Here is a 19,422-nt window from a genome sequence, read left to right as displayed (position 1 = left end):
TAGCAAAGGACAAACGCTATCTCATTGTAAATTAATTTTATTACAAAATTAAAGAACAGGTTACTTACGGTTTTCTATAGCGCTTTTTATCCAATTTACTTCTATGTTGACATTTTTGTACCAAATAAGATCTCCCATGGTGCTGCTGGATTCAGTCCCTCGGTTTTTGTTGTTGTCGAACGGAGCCGCTGCTTCCAGCGTTAGTCTGCTGCTGTTGATTCCACTTATTGCTGCAGCACTTACGTTCAGCTCCAGATTAAAGATTTTTTTTTTCAACTGAAAAATATTTAAAACACAAACATTATTTTGAAAACAAAAGATTTCTCACATTACCTTTTCAGACGGCCACAGATAAACTGAAAACCCCATGAATTCCACTCGATTTTACAAACCGACGATCTCCATTTTAACTCTCTTACTGAACGGAAGAAGGAAATGTTTTTATTCATGTCCCTCAAATCAAATCTGCGGCAAGCTTCTTGAATGGCTCAGTGGAAGTCAACGACTGATTGATTTCAACTCATGATTTTACATTTTCGCTATCGTTTTTATATTTACATGACATAAAAACACATCTCTTATGCAATAAATTTAGATCGTTTCGAGCTTAACATTTGTTCCAATGTGCAAATTTTTGTAGTGTGCGTCGTTTAGAGACAAAATGACGTAAAATTAGATCTGATCTAGATTAGATAAAAAAACTATTAGGTGTTGAAGCGTTTCTGGCTCGTGTAATTTTAGAAAATTTTTGGTGTGTAATTTAAAAAACACTTCTACAACTTGCCTCTAGGAAAATTAAAAATGACAACTAAATCAAGATGTTGTCAACAACTCTTTTTCCGCCGACCGACCACCACCAGGCAGTTTCTTATCTCCACCCTCGCATCGATCTGTCAATTTGTCAATATAATTAGGTCCCGGTAACATTGAAAAGTTTCTTCAACTGGCTTCTTCCCTTTTCTGGAGATCATTGATCGTTTTATTTCACTTTTGTTTTTCTTGTGTTATTTTATGTTCACATACAAACACCCAGACTGAACTTCCCATTGAAGATTTTTTTTTGTGGGGTTTTGTTTATTTTTCTTTCTTCATGTGTAGTTTTACCTACTCGCCGTAGTCAATAAGAAATGATCAGTGTTTTAATACTTCACCTCTTGGTTCACCTTCAGCATCTCTAAGTCCATTGAGCGTATTTTTTATTCATAAAACAAGGCCGCCCAAAAAGGGCGCCCCACCAAATGCATTTCAACCGGACCGATCCCGCTTCCAATCCTGCTCCTCTTTTAGAAACTAATCGGGAATTGGTGTTTTCACTTCTATGTTTTACTTCGGCATCGACGCCCGGATCAACGGAGAGTTCAATGTTGTTGTTATTTCGTGTGTGTTTTTTTTATTTCTCCTCTTCTTTCTAGCCGAACAATAATTCGATTAGACTTATCTGATTGAACCATTTCTCTTGTTTTCTCTTCGATTTCCATTTCAGGTGAGTCCGTGCTACACGATGATGTTTCGGAATTATCGGCGGAGAATCCGGAGCCAAAAATGGATCGGAACGAATTCCTTTGAGAAAAGGTTCACGTGAGTCCGTTTTTATTTCGGGATGAATCCATTAACTTGAGTATTTGATAGAGAAAATAGTTTTTTTTACTCGAATAAATAAAACAAAATTGATAAAATTATGTCTTTGACACAAAATGATTGTCAATGATCCATTTCTTGGAAATTTCAAAACAGAGAACATGTATAAAAAAATATCAATTTTGGATTCAAATTGAGATTTAAGATTTCAGATTCAGATTTCAGATTCAGATTTCAGATTCAGATTTCAGATTCAGATTTCAGATTCAGATTTCAGATTCAGATTTCAGATTCAGATTTCAGATTCAGATTTCAGATTCAGATTTCAGATTCAGATTTCAGATTCAGATTTCAGATTCAGATTTCAGATTCAGATTTCAGATTCAGATTTCAGATTCAGATTTCAGATTCAGATTTCAGATTCAGATTTCAGATTCAGATTTCAGATTCAGATTTCAGATTCAGATTTCAGATTCAGATTTCAGATTCAGATTTCAGATTCAGATTTCAGATTCAGATTTCAGATTCAGATTTCAGATTCAGATTTCAGATTCAGATTTCAGATTCAGATTTCAGATTCAGATTTCAGATTCAGATTTCAGATTCAGATTTCAGATTCAGATTTCAGATTCAGATTTCAGATTCAGATTTCAGATTCAGATTTCAGATTCAGATTTCAGATTCAGATTTCAGATTCAGATTTCAGATTCAGATTTCAGATTCAGATTTCAGATTCAGATTTCAGATTCAGATTTCAGATTCAGATTTCAGATTCAGATTTCAGATTCAGATTTCAGATTCAGATTTCAGATTCAGATTTCAGATTCAGATTTCAGATTCAGATTTCAGATTCAGATTTCAGATTCAGATTTCAAATTCAGATTTCAGATTCAGATTTCAGATTCAGATTTCAGATTCAGATTTCAGATTCAGATTTCAGATTCAGATTTCAGATTCAGATTTCAGATTCAGATTTCAGATTCAGATTTCAGATTCAGATTTCAGATTCAGATTTCAGATTCAGATTTCAGATTCAGATTTCAGATTCAGATTTCAGATTCAGATTTCAAATTCAGATTTCAGATTCAGATTTCAGATTCAGATTTCAGATTCAGATTTCAGATTCAGATTTCAGATTCAGATTCAGATTTCAGATTTCAGATTTCAGATTTCAGATTTCAGATTTCAGATTTCAGATTAATATTCCCTGTTTTAGCAGTTATGTTTCCTCATCTGAAGGTTTCTCTCGTCTGTTTTGAATGTTTCACTTTCATTACTCGAGTTAAAGTAGAAATAAAACCTGAAGGAAAACATACTTCCCGATCACACCAAAAAGGGATCGAACACGATCGAGCTAACGTTGATTGGCAAAGCACTGATTGTTATTAATTTATTGATCACTGCAACAGATATAGATAGAAAGATCGATAGTGCGGGAGGAAAGCCGAAGCACGGAATTGCTGAATGAATGAATGAACGGGCGAATGAGAGATGGAAAAAGGAGCTAGAAACTCATATAAGGAATGCCACCCTCGATGACCACCCACATGCCCATCGAATTATGTTCGGGCTAGCTGGCGTCAGGAGGATGGAGATGAAAAAATAAAATCAATACCCAATAGATTTTGATATGGGAAGGTTTATCGGTGGCGGACTGCTGAATGGAGCAAAAGTTCCATATCGTGTTATCCATTTTTGGATTTGTTTGAAGATTGAAGGGGACAGGGAAGCAACCAGGTGGAAGATTTTGCAAGAAAGCGAAAGTCTTACGAAATTGGTCGTTAATTTTTGTTGTTTTTTTCCGTAACGGAGAAAAAAAAATGTTGAAATGAAATTTTCCTGTTATTTTACGAGATGAAATAAAATCAACCTAAACGTAAAGAAATGCATTTTCGAAAATATAAAACGAGATGACAGAGATCACTAAAGAAGAAAAACAAAAGAGACAAAATACTTTTCTGAAACTCGAATCAATGGATGCTGTCTTTAATCAATGAAAAAAACCCCGGGTCAGTTTTTTAAGATCCGATCAATATAATTACGAAATAAAGGTGATAATTATTTCACACCGAGCTTCGAAGCCAGCCGGATGATTATAATGATGCTGCCGTTGATGATGATGAAGATGATGGACACCTCCCATCTCGCAGGCTCATGATCCGATATTTGTAACTTCGTTCGCTGTGCAAAATCGATCGAGACACTTCGTTGATCGAGACAAGCAAAAAAAAAAACAAGAAATAAAAACACTGCTGCAACCTTTCGACGTGCCGAAAAGATCTGTCGTTAGCTTGCTAGCTAGAGCAAAAGCAAGCCCCTCTTATTGTTGTTCATTGGATCAGGTTTTCGGATAAAAGCTGCAAAAGTAAAAGCATGAAATTCGATGATTTTTACCATGTTCGAGAGATGGATGTTTTAGTCTGGTCAGGTTTCACTTTCGATTGAAATTATGATCAACGCTGGATGATGAAAAGGTGCCGTAATCTCTTACAGCAGAAGCTAAAGTTGGGTGGATCTGATGAAAGGTCATCTGGAGGATTTAAAGACTGATGTTGGTTTTATCCGGATAATTCTGAAACTTAGTGGCCATCATTTTTTTTATATCATTCCGATACGCTTTTGAAAATTTCAACCATTCATTTAAACATTATTCTTTAAAAGCAGGAGGTTGTATTTTTGATTGACTGCCACTAAATTTGTATTTAAAATGTTGCAAATCTTTAGAAATAACAGCGATAAAAAACAACTTTTAAAAAATCTATTTAGCTGTTATCAATTTTTTTCAACCCTTTCCTTATCTTTCACATTGATTTGAATATGGCATGACTTCAATCTTTTAAATCTCAAGAATCATTTTAGTGCGTTATAATATAGTTTAAGATAAATACAGTTTTGGAAAGGTCGTAATGTGACTAAAACACAACTCTCAGACTAGAGATGTACCGAATATTCGGTCGGCCGAATATTCGGCGCCGAATATCGCCAAAAAACCGTTAAGCCGAATATTCGGCTCACCGAATAGTTGAGCAAGGCCGAATAGGCCGAATATTTATGTTTTAAATTTTTCACATAAACTGAATTATCAAATTTTTCAACTGTTGTTGGTTACTTTATTAAATATTCAGAAGTAATGTTGAAAAACCTTTAAAATCATCAAAAATGTATGGTTTCAGTTAAACACTTAAGATGAATACGTGTATTTTTAGTGTTGATAGCTGCATACTTTGACTATCGTTTATTTCAAATTTTCTTGATACATCCAGGCTTGCCCATAAACTTAATAAAGAATTCGAGAAAAGCCCAGGTTTATTCAGATTTTATGCTAAATCAAATTAAAAAAAATCAAATATTTTTTTGAAAATTTTTAAATTTTCTGTTACTAAACGATTTTTTGGAGTTAATTTATTCGTTAGATACAATGTGAACACTGCTGTTGTAATTCGATGAATACTTTAAATTTCAAGTAATTTTATTTTATTTCCTCTTGTGTGTTTGAGAATAATGCATAGATCCTGTTCAGATTTTCCCTTCTTTTTTACAATTTTTTAATAAAATCGTTAAGACCCGGCCGTGTGGATACGTGTCGTTGAAAATATTGTATGCATAAGATTAAAGATCATCGTTCTTTTTGGCAATTATTTTGATGAAATTTAGCAATAATTAGACATTCATCTAATTCGACACAAAAAAAAAAAATTAAAATAGCTTGACACCTGTTTTGACATGTTTTGTCCCAGATTTCACTGGAATCAAATCTCTTTTGAGATAAACGTCCTAGAAAGGACAAGTTATCTGATGTCCTTTCAGCTGATGGTGACATTTTAAAATCAAAGAGACCTCTACTTAAAAAGATTTGATACATCTGGTTGGAAATAATCGACTTAAAAACATGACGGACACAAAGATGGCAGAAATAGAAGATTTCTATTAGAAATAGCAGTAGAAAAAGAAGTATTTCTATTGAAAACCCAACAGAATATTCAACCGAATATTCGTTTGGCCGAATAGTTGAAAAGGTCAATATTCGGTATTCGGCCGTTCGCCGAATACCACTATTCGGTACATCTCTATCTTTGACCAAATTGAGCATCAATTATTTTTCTCAAAGTCTCAATGACCTTCTATTCAGCTTCCAGGGGCCTTTTAATTCAGCTTCCTAAAAATCGTAAAATGAACAAAAAATGATGCCGCCTCGATGTCACGCGGGTTCCAAACTCTACAAATGGCTCAATAGCTTCTTTTCTACATTTCCTACATATATCGCATCAGAATGGTCATTTAAGTATACCAAATTATTAACGGAAACAAATTGCCCGGCTTGGGGATCGAATTCAGACCTTCGTGGTGAGAATCGAACACGCTACCACAAGATCATGCCTAGATGTTGTTCTACCTACCTACCTACCTAAGGGTCCAGCGCCGATTGACCGGCGCATAGGGCTGAGATAAAAGATCTCCACTGCTGGCGATCCGGAGCCAGCGTCTTCACTTGCTGCCAGCCAAGGTTCTCGTCAACTGTGCGGATTTCAGCGGCTAGACTTCGCCGCCACGAGCTTTTGGGCCTGCCTCTTCTTCGATGCCCATCTGGATTCCAGTCAAGCGCCTCTCTGCAAATCTCGTTTTCATCTCTTCGCAGCGTGTGCCCAATCCATCTCCACTTACGTTCCCGAATCTCGATTTCTAGCGCCTTTTGATGACACCGGCGATGAAGTTCAACGTTTGAGATCCAGTTGCCAGGCCACCAAGCGCGGATGATGTTCCGCAGGCACCGATTCACAAAAACTTGCAGTTTTCGCGTCGTCACCGCATATGTGCACCAAGTCTCACACCCGTACAGCAATACGGATTTGACGTTTGAGTTGAAGATTCGGATCTTAGTTCGTAGAGAGATCTGGCGTGACCGCCAGATGTTTCGGAGACTCGCAAACGCAAATCGGGCTTTTCTGATCCGGGTTTCGATGTCCTTCTTGGTACCACCATCAGGCGTAATCTGGCTACCAAGATACTGGAAGCACTCCACTTTCTCAACTTGTTGCCCAGCTACCACGAAATTGGAACGATTTTCTGTATTGATTTCCATCGACTTGGTCTTTCCGACATTGATTTTGAGACCTGCTGCCTTGGAGCTTTCGGTGAGGTCGTCGAGTTTGCTCTGCATGTCTTGTTGTGTTTGGGCGAGCAAAACAATATCGTCTGCCAGGTCAAGGTCGTTCAGTTGCTCCATGGTTGAAGGATTCCACGGCAATCCTCGGTTTGGTCTACAGTCAATCGATCCAGTCAAGATCTCATCCATTACGATGAGAAAAAGCAGCGGTGACAAAATACATCCTTGTCTCACTCCAGCAGTTACCGGGATTGGTTCGGACAAGACACCGTCGTGTAAGACCTTGCACGAAAATGCCTCGTACTGTGCTTCGATGAGATGGACTAGTTTCTCTGGGACCCCTCGTCGTCTAAGAGCAGCCCAGATGTTTTCGTGGTTCAGTCGGTCAAATGCTTTTTCGAAATCAACGAACACCAGCAGAAGAGAGTCCTGGAATTCGTTGATTTGTTCCAGTATTATTCGTAGCGTTGTGATGTGGTCCACACATGATCGTCCGCATCGGAATCCAGCTTGTTGCCGTCGGAGTGTAGCGTCGATTTTCTCCTGGATCCTGTTCAGGATCACTTTGCAGAGTACTTTAAGGGTTGTACAGATCAAAGTTATGCCACGCCAGTTACCGCACTCTGTTAGGTCTCCTTTCTTTGGGACCTTTACGAGGATACCCTGCATCCAGTCGGCCGGGAATGTTGCAGTATCCCAAATGTCAGCGAAAAGACGGTGCAACATTTGTGCTGACAAGGCAGGGTCGGCTTTGAGCATTTCAGCAGGAATGCAATCGATTCCAGGCGCTTTGTTGGATTTCATGTCCTTGATTGCCGCTTCTATTTCAGCCAGCGTGGGCGCTTCCGAGTTGACGCCATTAATGCGACTTACTGTGGGCGCCTCGAGCTGCGGGTTCTGTTGGCCATTGCTATTTGTAACTCGGAAAAGTTGGCTGGTAAACGGTGGATAATGTGCAACACGAGACCCCATAGTGGTCATATCACCTCTTATTCACAACTCCTATCTCTACCTCCCCGCGGTGCCGGCTGGGGTGCGAGTAACCTAAGCGGAGATCGGGTACCCAACCCCGGTGGATGCTTTGGTCGCATGCAGACTGAGAAGGTGGCCGCACGCGTCTGTTCCCCAGGTCAGGGGCGGCGTGCAACAACAACCGAGCGTCTGTTCTCCAGGTCAGGGGCGGCTCAAACAGCGTCTGTCTTGCAGCAAGCGGCTGAATTTATGAAATGCAGCTCCCGCCAGCTAAGTCCAAGATGGCAGCCCCATCGCGGGATAGGGACTTTAGGCTAACAACCTACTGCTCCTGATACCTTATATTGTTACAGAAACTGAGAGATGTTGTTCTAACTGAAACTTAAATTCATATTGGTGATGTGATATTGGAATCACCTCAATGCACTTTTTGTGACTTAGTTAATCCCATTTTGAGCCCTTCGTGTGACTTAACACGGACAAAAAGTATGGCATTTCCAAAAATAATCAATCAACTATAATTATCAAAATTTCAACAATACATATTATAGACAATCTGATTGATTTCGTACATTCAACAATGAATATAATACATTCAACTATAAATATAATAGATTCAACTTTAATGCAATGTCATACATTCATCAGTAATTATAGTAGATTCAACTTTAATTACATGATTGATTTGATTATAAATATGATAGATTCAACTTTAATAATATGATTGATTTAATTATAAGTATGATTGATTCAAATACAATAATATGAACGATTTCATTATAATTTAGTTTGATTATATTCAATTTTATTTCCATGATTGATTCAATAAGGTCGAAAAATTTAAATTCTGTTTATATTGAAAGTTTCCATATCCTAAAAATTTTTTTTCGGCTTCCATCAACCAATACGAATATCAGCAGCTTGAAGATGGCCATCGTTTGCCACAACCACGATCCTGAAATTCGGAAATCACAATTCATAATTATCTCGGTTCTATAGAATATTTTGCTTACCTTTACTTGTCTGCTGATATTGGCCTAGCCCAACTAATTGTTTTTTTTGCTGTTCTGCTGCTTCTGTGCCGGCAGCTGCACTTATCTTAGCAGTAGGATCGAGAAGAACATTTGTTGCGGCGGGAGTAGACTTAAAGGGGTAGAATAAGATAAGAATTTTAAATTATGAACTCGTATTTCTTAAGCGGTATAATTTCAGATATTTGAAGCTACCATTCGGAAAAAAAAACATTTTTTCTGCAAACAACTTTGTGACAGGATCCGGATCCGATAGTGTTTTTCCTGGTATCGTTGATTTTTCTATTGCTGATGCTCTTGTGTTCGCGAGAGGTTAGCTTCGGCGTCGATTGATTTGGGTGGCCCCTGTGCTCTTGCTCTTGAAACTGTGGGGTCATATAAACGCCAGGATGTTTTTTTGATTTGTCATACGCTGGCACCGGATTGGTTTTGTTGACTTCAAGAACTGAAGGCGAATCAACATCTAAATCAAAACGCTCAGAAAGAATCCTGGAAAACAGAGCTGGTGATATCACCTGGAACAAAAGGAAAAGGGAAATCTGAATTAGTAAAACATAAACAAAAATAACGAAAGACTAACGCAATTTTTCGCAAAGGATAACCTTCTCCATTTATATCGCAAAGGAACCGGCTCGGTTCTGTTCTCTCCGGATATCTTTTATTCAAATTCAATGTTTTTGCGCTGAGTGAACAAATTACACTATCGTATAAAGATACCCAAATTGGAATTGAAATCTAGCAAATTGAAAACATCAACCACTTGTTGAATCTATTATTTTTATAGTTAAATGCCTATAAACAATCATGCAATTATAGTTAAATCTTTCAATTATTCTGTTATAGTTGAATCTATTATATTTATAGTTGATTACGGTAGGTCAATCAGCAGTTTGTAGTTGAATCTAGAATATTTATAGTTGAATGCCTGAATTCAATTATACAATTGTAGTTGAATTTATCGTATGCATAGTTTAATCTGTTATATTATAATAGTTGAATGTATAATATTTAAAGTTGAATGTATAAGGTCAATGCGAAAAAATCAACTAAACTTTGATGATTGATATAAAAAGCTGAAATAAATGGACCAAGTTACGTCTTTTTTCTTCGCGAAGTCCCTGACAACGTACATAGAAATCACTCAAGCAACTTTCAAGTTCATCAATGAGTACATATTGTTCACTCAAGGGAATTGGGCAGTTGGTTCTCTTTGTCTGCCAATGTGTAACTTTCAAAGCCTTCAATAAAGAAAATATACGAGATATCTCGACTTTCGCTCTTTGCAAGTGTGCTACAATTGAACTACAATTGCGTAACACAACTGTTCTTAATAAAATCATTAATTCAAACTGAACTTCGACAAAATTTAACACAACACTTGCCGTTTTTCTCAAATAAACTTAAGTTGTGGAATAGTCTTCTATGATTTTTGAGACATAGAGTGGTGTTTCTTGGAATAGATTTTTTTTTGCGGTCCATAATATGTGAAGTGCTCGATAAAAAACGCGGAAGTTTGAAGCTATATGATGCAAATTTGAGAATGTTTTATTTCAATATTTTTTTTTAAAGATTATGGCCACAAAAAATGTTAAGGAGTGGTTGAAAACCCGTACTTTTTAATCAACAAACCGACTGTGAAATGCCGGAGTTTTAACTGATTAAAACATTATCCAAATTAAATTTAAAATATAATCTATATATACAAAAAGCAATTTCTGTATGTTTGTTTGTTTGTTTGTTTGTTTGTTTGTTTGTTTGTTTGTTTGTTTGTCCTCTATAGACTCAGCCGTCTTAAGAGCTAGAGGTCTGAAATTTGGCATGGATGCTCATTAGGTCCAGGAAGGATGAAAAATGGTTTCAGATTTTCGGATGACCCCTTCTGAAGGGGTCGTCCATACAAGAAAAATATTGTTTTAGCGATATTGACGTTACTTTTTGTCGGATCGATTGAAAATTTGCACATGAATGTTTTGAAAAACGTGTAAATGATTTTAGCTATCAAAGTGTGTGTAAGGGGTCAGCCAAAGGAGTCGTCCATATCAACTGTTCGCTGTTTTTGCGATATTAACGTTATTATACATCGTATTCAGCTGAAAATTGATACACGGTAGTTTTGACTGACGTGCAATCGATTTGGGGTATCAAATTCAGTTTAAGGGGCTGGAAAAAGGATCGTCCATATAAACTTTTCAGTATCTTAGTGATATTGACGTTTTTATTCATTGGATAGGGATGAAAATTTGCACATGGGAGTTATCAGGGACAAACAATTGATTTCACTTATCCAAATTAAAAACAGGGGTCGGTCAAGGGGGTCGTCCATATTAACTATTTACTGTTAATGCGGTATTGTCGTTATTATACATCGGATTCAGATGAAAATTGGTACACGAGAGTTTTGAGGGACGAGCAATGGATTTCAGGTATTAAATTCAGTGTAAGGGGCCGGCAAAGGGGGTCGTCCATATCACCCTTCCAATATATTTGCAATATCGTCATTATTTGACATAGGATTGTAATGAAAATTTGCCCACGGTAGTTTTCGGGGACGGGCAATCGATTTCAGATGTCAATTGTTTTTCCAGGGGTCGACAAAAGGGGTCGTCCATATTAATTAATTCTACACTATTTTTAGCTATATTGACGTTATTATGCAATGGATTGCTTTGAAAATTTGCACACGGGAGTTTTGAGGGAAGGGCAATAAATTTCAGGTATCAGAGAGTGTATAAGAGGCCACCGAAACGGGTTTAACTTTTTGGCAATAATAGCGTTGTTAAACAACGATAGAATCCAAATTTATACACGGGGGTTTTTTGTCTCGGTCAATTGATTCCTGATTTCAAATTAAGTAGCAGACGACAGAAAAAGTAATCCTCCAATATTTTTGCAATTATTACTTAACAATGAATTCGGAAGTGCATCTGGCAAATTTTCTGCAATTGACTTTCATACAAACTGTTCATGACATATTCCAAGTTCAAAACGAAACGGAGTTCGTATGGGATCAGCTAGTTTTGAATAAAATTGACAGTCGCCAATAAAAAATTTCGTCAAATGAAATAAAACTTTTTTCAAAGATTTGTAAGAAATACTTTTCATAATATTTTACAATCTTTTTTAAAATTACTAAATATATATTTTTAAGAACACTGTATCTTTCTATAGTATCTAAGGACAAATTTTCTCCTTTTTTTATTGAATACAGAATCAGTTTTTTTTATCGATCATGTAGGTTTGTAAGTTCTTCCGATATCAATGATTCATTTCTAAGGTTGCCAGAATTTTTTCTGAGCGTATCCGGGTCGGACAAAACCGGGCTATTTTACCTGAAAAAATCTGGGCAAAATTGATTTTAAAAATTGTCTGCCGAAATCAGGAAAATATTTGGGCAAATTTAATCAAAACTTTAGAATTGCTCATCAAAAATATAATAAAATACTTGAGAAACATTTTTTTCTCAATATTTATCAGTCTATTTATTAAACTGTATTTTAGGCTTTCAAGTTAACCTTTCATGTTTATTATTATGAACCTTGCTCAAAATATTTCGTTTTGAACGTATAAAAAAAATACATCACAATTGGTTTATTGAAGTTTGAAAATGAGACTGACATTAAAACCGGGAAAAAATTCGGGCTTTTCCAATGAAATCTGGACAATTCGGCCGGCTGTTTGTAACTTTTCCTTAAATTTTATATTAAAACTCCATGCAAAGCCAGATAAAAGCGGGCAATCTGGCCACCCTAATCATTTGACTCGAATCTGATTTAGTTTTTAAATTATAAACTTCTTATGACCAAAACTAGAAGTAATAGACAAAAACTGATAAAAAATCGAGTTCAAATTTTTGAAATCAATGATTTAAACATAGACAGGAAAAATGTTGCTCCCTTGAAACATCAAGTTAATTCAATTAATAAGTTTTCAAAATGATAAGATGTTTTACTATAAGAAATTCCATCTAAAATGTAAAAAAATAGTGTTTTGCGTCATTATATTTTGTTTCAATTTTCAAATAAATTAACCAATTTTAATTGTTAAGTTATTTTTATTTCCAAATCAGTTAACCGAATATAATTTTTTTTGTAGGGTTGTCTTTGTTTTTCAATTCTGATATTTTTATTATTTTGAAAATATAATTTTCTTGGAAGCCTGTAGATCAAAACTTTTGATGAAAAACATTGATATTTTGCATTTCAATTGACGGTGACAAAATATTCAGAGCTTGATATTTCAAACTATGAAACATGTGCTTTAAATTTTCGATCGTTCGACTTATTTTTATTATTATGAATCATATTTTTAAAACGATCATGATTTTTAAATCAATTTATTAAAAATTCGAAACTAGATTCAAAGAATCAACTATGAAGCTACATTTTAATGCGCAATTTAAACTTACTTTGTGTTTGCTTTGTACGCTCAATATGTATGTAAAACACTAAAAAATTAGAATCCTTTATTAATATTTTCATCCTTATCAGTTTCTTGATTAAATACACTTAAACTAAAAAAAATTCCAATTATAAATTCACGTTACAAATTGTGATTCTTTTCTGCAAATTTAAGATTACACCGCGGAATTTTTCTATCAATCCTTCTGGATTCAATTGACATTTTTATTCGAATTCGTTTTCTGGTGTTCAAATGAATCAACTAGACTGCTTAAAATTTATTTTTAAGTAAATATTCTGGTTCAAAATAAGAAACATAACTTTGAATTATTTTTCATTGGCTCATCGGAAATTCCATTTATTTGAAATTTTGGTTCTTCTGTATTTTGAACCGTATAAATAGAATTGACAATGGTTTCGAGTTTGTGTGATGGTCATGGGTATAAAGTGGCTTAAAAATAATTTTTCCTTGTTTATTGTGCATTTTTGGTATTTTTATTATTTCGATCTAAAGTGTCCTACCCGGGCTTTCCCGAACTCGAATTTCCTGGAGTATAAAAAAATCGGGAATTCCCAACTACTAAAAGTTTACACTATTTTTTTTTTTGGAAAAATGGATCAGATTGAGCAAGGGAAATGATAGTTGTACCTTGATGACTTCGGCTTAAATTTTTATTTAAAAAAAACGGATAAATACAATAAATTTGATGATAAAAAATTTTTGTTCGAAAACTTGGTGTAGAAGTAAAAAAAATTCCCGTTTCGCAAACTGTTGACAGTAGCAAAATTATAAGCAAAGAGATTACATATTTTGAAGCAAAAAGATAATTATCTGAAATTTACCTGAAATCTAGCTAACCAACTTCCTGATAGTGAAAAATCTTTCAAATTTTTGCAACAAGAACCAGACAAGGTGTCGGTTAATGTGCTTAGTTTCTTGGTCTTGGGATTGATAATTGCCAATGGAATTTTTGAGGCACTTAAAAGGCTGAAAGGTTTCGTATTCAGTTGAGTGTTTAAATCTTCATTTTAAATTTTTCCTGGGACCCCAAGAATTCCCGTGAAATGGATTGCCAGATTTCCCAATTCCTGGGAACGCTAAAATGGCCGGGAAACTCCCACCCCTCCCCATGGACGAGTCCTTCGCACGGGCCTGGTTTCACCTCTTGCATAATTAACTACAGTTAAAAGATCCTACATGTTCTGTTGTCGAAAATAAGATTTTTTTTAGTTGGATGCATTTTAACTTCAAGAAGTCATTCATCCCTGAAAATGAGAAAGAAAAGATTTGTTTCGGTTCAAATCTCATTCATGATTTTTACAGAATTTTTATGTAATGTTTAGATGACTAAATTTGAACTTTTGTGTTTGTATGAAAAAATTGAATATTTTGTTCTGGAAAACCAACATCATTATTGTTTCTTCTGTGCAACCGAACCTGGTAATGAATTTTGTGCAGATTTATAATTTCTCTAAAGAAAATTTTCCACTGGACAACTTTGTCCAAGACCATAAATTCGTATCTCATTAGGCAAAAAGTTATTAGCTGTTGAATAGGGGTAAGCCTTTTGGCATTGGAAATCAATCAATTAAACTGACATCACTGCTTGTGTCTTGAAGTGTTCCTTGAGAAGTAGTCATGCGATACCTATTTCCAATTTTGAACTTCAAGCGTTCTGCAGTACATATTTTAATAAAATGAAAAATCTAAAAAGATATTATTTATATTTTTCTATTTTATCTCAATTTGATAAATCGAAACACTTTCTTTAGTTTCCTCAGCAGACGGTTAAGCTGCAGTCAAGAAACAGCTGATTCATAGAAAGAAACCGCCAGCAACAACAGTAAAGCCTGATTTATGGTAATTTGTTATCCAGCTACTGAAGATGCAGATTTTTTCTCTACATCGCTAGCTGCAATGTTGACATTTGATGAGTTATGACTCCAAATTTTCATCAATATTTTCGGGAAAAATTAATGGAGATCAATCACTTAAAAAAGATTATTTAACAAAATCTTGAATCGCTTAAATGTGGGTAAAAGAACACTTCATTACCAGATCTATCGATGATGCTTAAATGTGATAAAAAATAAACTTTTAAAAGGTAACCGCGTGACATCGTTCTGCTGCCTTACAGTAAACCAATCGTGATCGTGTTCAACAAGTCTACATCAGTTATTGAACTTTTCTCGCATTTGGGTGCCCTATTGAACCTTACAGAAGGCTCAAACAAGTTCTTTCTCGAGCTGAAAGAGTGAACGAAAGCGAATCTCTACCATTCGATTACCGAAAATCAATGGAACGACTTTCGGGAGGTGACTTCTATCGTCGAAACCAATTCGTCACGATTAAATACCTGGAGCTACCGGTCGATGTTTTAATGCTTTTGAAATTTATTCAAATCCTTCGAAGGAGATTATTCCACCGAATTTGTCTTTGCTGTTGGGTAAGTCAAAGTTTGTTTTTTTTTTCTTAAATTGAACCAACTGTTTAGTCTGCGGGTGATAGAAAAACTGTGATACATTTTGTTTCTGGGCTGCTGCTCTGGGTTGAATGGTTGCACTTTATCGACTGCGGAAAACAACAACGAAAGTGCAATTCTAACTAAGGTAGAAGCAGACTTGGGCTAGTGAGTCTGGTCCCAGACGGGAGTCTGACCCCATTGACCGAGTGCCTTTGAATGGCGGCAGATAAGCGCCGCTTGTTTAATGGGAACGATCGGTGGCACATTTTGTGAACCTTTTGGGGAATCGGGTGAAAAATTAGAACCGATTGCGTTCAGCTGTTCCACAATCACTTTATTTAGGCTTTTGAAGGTCTTTTGAGAAATTTTGTGTTTGCCTAACACCTGGTTCTATGATGCAGGTTTCTACCTAATTTTTTTTTTCGTTTATTCTAGTTGATGATTACGATTAGAAAAAGTAGCGGTGATAGAATACATCCTTGTCTCACTCCAGCAGTTACCGGGATTGGTTCGGACAAGACACCGTCGTGCAAGACCTTGCACGAAAATGCCTCGTACTGTGCTTCGATGAGATGGACTAGTTTCTCTGGGACCCCTCGTCGCCTTAGAGCCGCCCAGATGTTTTCATGGTTCAGTCGGTCGAATGCTTTTTCGAAATCAACGAACACCAGCAGAAGAGAGTCCTGGAGTTCGTTGATTTGTTCCAGTATGATTCGTAGCGTTGTGATGTGGTCCACACATGATCGTCCGGATCGGAATCCAGCTTGTTGCCGTCGGAGTGTAGCGTCTATTTTCTCCTGGATCCTGTTCAGGATCACTTTGCAGAGTACTTTGAGGGTTGTACAGATCAACGTTATGCCTCGCCAGTTACCGCACTCTGTCAGGTCTCCTTTCTTCGGGACCTTTACGAGGATACCCTGCATCCAGTCGGCCGGGAATGTTGCAGTATCCCAGATGTCAGCGAAAAGACGGTGCAACATTTGTGCTGATAGGGCAGGGTCGGCTTTCAGCATTTCAGCAGGGATGCAATCGATCCCAGGTGCTTTGTTGGATTTCATGTTTTTGATTGCCGCTTCTATTTCAGCCAGCGAAGGCGCTTCCGAGTTGACGCCATTTATGCGACTTACTGTTGGCGCTTCGAGCTGCAGATTCTGTTGGCCATCGCTATTCGTGACTCGGAAGAGTTGTTCGAAGTGCTCAGTCCATCGTTTGAGCTGATCTGTTCGATCGGTCAATAACTGACCTGCTCGGTCTTTTAGCGGCATTCTTGCATTAGTCCTTGCACCACTGAGGCGGCGAGAAATGTCATAAAGTAATCGGATATCTCCATTGGCGGCGGCTCTTTCTCCCTCTTCGGCTAGGGAGTTTGTCCAGGCTCTCTTGTCTCGTCTACAAGCTCGTTTAACTGCCTTTTCCAGCTCCGCATATCGCAAGCGGGCGGCTGCTTTGGCTGACCCGGTACATGCCTGCTCAATTTCGACTTTCGCCTTTCTCCGATCATCGACCATCCTCCAAGTTTCATCCGACATCCATTCACTCCTTCTTCCACAAACTTTACCGAGAGTACCATGGCTCGTCGTGATAAAGGCATTCTTGATTCCACACCACTGTTCTTCGACTGTTCCGTCTGTCGGCAGCTCCGAGGCTCGGGATTCTAGCTGTTCAACGTATGCCCTTTTCACCTCTGGATTCTCCAACCGGCGGACGTCGTATCGACACCCGACTGATTCTGATTGGATCGATTGACTGTGCACCGAACCGAGGATTGCCGTGGAATCCTTCAACAATGGAGCAACTGAACGACCTTGACCTGGCTGACGATATTGTTTTGCTCGCCCAAACACAACCAGATATGCAGAGCAAACTCGACGACCTCACCGAAAGTTCCAAGGCAGCAGGTCTCAAAGTCAATGTCGGAAAGACCAAGTCGATGGAGATCAACACAGGAAATCCCTCCAGTTTCATGGTAGCTGGGCAACAAGTTGAGAAAGTGGAGTGCTTCCAGTATCTTGGTAGCCAGATAACGCCTGATGGTGGTACCAGAAAAGACATCGAAACCCGGATAAGAAAGGCCCGATTTGCGTTTGCGAGTCTCCGAAACATTTGGCGGTCACGCCAGATCTCTCTACGAACGAAAATCCGAATCTTCAACTCAAACGTCAAATCCGTATTGCTGTACGGGTGCGAAACTTGGTGCACATATGCGGTAACGACGCGAAAACTGCAAGTATTTGTAAACCGCTGCCTGCGGAACATCATCCGCGCTTGGTGGCCTGGCAATTGGATCTCGAATGAGGAACTACATCGCCGGTGTCATCAAAGGGCGCTAGAAATCGAGATTCGGGAACGTAAGTGGAGATGGATTGGGCACACGCTGCGAAGAGATGAAAACGAGATTTGCAGAGAGGCGCTAGATTGGAATCCAGAAGGTCATCGAAGAAGAGGCAGACCCAGAAATTCGTGGCGGCGAAGTCTAACCGCTGAAATCCGAACTGTCGACGAGAATCTTGACTGGGACCAGGTGAAGACGCTGGCTCCGGATCGTCAACAGTGGAGGTCTTTTACCACGGCCCTATGCACCGGAGGATCGGCGCGGGACCACTAAGTAAAAGTAAAGTAGTTGATGATTGTTGTATATACCAACTATGTACACCAGAATCCAAAACTTGTAATCTAGAATTGCACTGGGACCTGTCACTTTCAACACATATCATAATCACTTTTGTAACTTTCATGTTCCTTTTGTGTACACATTATCCACTTAAGGGAGTTTCTCAATTGTATTTCTTCTTCAACCAATGGGTAACTTTCAAAGCCTTAAGTAAATACCCGACTTTTTGTTGCATATGGGTAGTTTTTTTTTTTAATTTTCCCGTAGGTTGCATCTAGTTCAACTCCAAGCTTCTGAGGTAGCCAACAACAATAATCCAACTATTAATCGCCCGGTTTGATTCATTTTACGACCGTTCAAACGATCATTCGGGACATGGAAAGTTTGTTGTTAATATGGCAATTATGAAAGGACGTTCGTCACGATGAGGCCCACAATATGTTTGCTATCTTGGGTCGGTATGTAGGTTTCACACATGTGGCAAATAAAACTAATAACACTAGCCAGTAGGGCTGAAACTTACAAGATCGTTGCAGCCGCCCCGAAAGATGTAGAGGAATGTCGCACGACCAATATCGTGTAGGTTTTCTAGCAACAATATGGAACCCAAACCTTCATCCAAAAGGTTTGGGCAAAGAAAGTGTTTTACTTATTTTTTAAGGAGTTGAACTGCAGTGGGTGTTCAGCACATACATTTATTTATTTATGTTTTCGGTTTTTTCCCCCCTGAAGATTCCGGAAGGAAAATTACATTTTTCTCATTCGCTCGCTGGGAACAAACCCCGATATGGGATCGATTCCTGCTGGGACAAGGCACTTGGCATGCTATGCAAAACGGCGCACATATGTACCCGGAATAAACCTGCAAAAAGGTCACCTGCGAGCTGCGGAATTTATGCACCCAGTTATAACATAATCCAAAATTATGACTCAGGTTCAACTGCTTTCCCATAACTTGCTCGCTATCGGGGTGTGGGTATGAGATATGTTTCCATAAATTTGTGGGTGCACCAGATAAAGAAAGTGAGTGAAATTGTAGTTTATCAGATACACATTTGGGAATTGCATTTCCCAGTACCTTATGAATTGATGATTTGGTGTTACAATGTTGAAAGGTTTTGGAGTCGTGTGATGTGAGTGTTTCTGATTGTTCGCTGCCTTTTAAAATAAAATGTTTTTTAACACTTCAAATAAATTATTATATGAAACCTGGCTAACTACATCTACAGAAAGAAATGCATTTTTTTTAAATAATCTTTGCTAT

The 19,422-nt window shown here is 37.5% G+C and overlaps 1 protein-coding gene across 1 annotated transcript in view; it reads left to right on the top strand.

Annotated features, from left to right (window-relative positions):
* LOC129752640 (uncharacterized) overlaps positions 1–19,422 on the top strand; it is a 642,051-nt gene that overhangs the window by 590,685 nt on the left and 31,944 nt on the right. The window contains exon 5 of the mRNA XM_055748413.1: positions 1,484–1,578. Coding sequence (XP_055604388.1) covers positions 1,484–1,578 — 95 coding nt within the window. The remainder of the gene's footprint in view (positions 1–1,483; positions 1,579–19,422) is intronic.

This window comes from Uranotaenia lowii, chromosome 3 (assembly GCF_029784155.1).
Source record: "Uranotaenia lowii strain MFRU-FL chromosome 3, ASM2978415v1, whole genome shotgun sequence".
NCBI lineage: Eukaryota > Metazoa > Arthropoda > Insecta > Diptera > Culicidae > Uranotaenia > Uranotaenia lowii.
The sequence above is the reverse complement of the archived record's forward strand: the minus strand, read 5'-3'. Positions and strand labels throughout refer to the sequence as shown.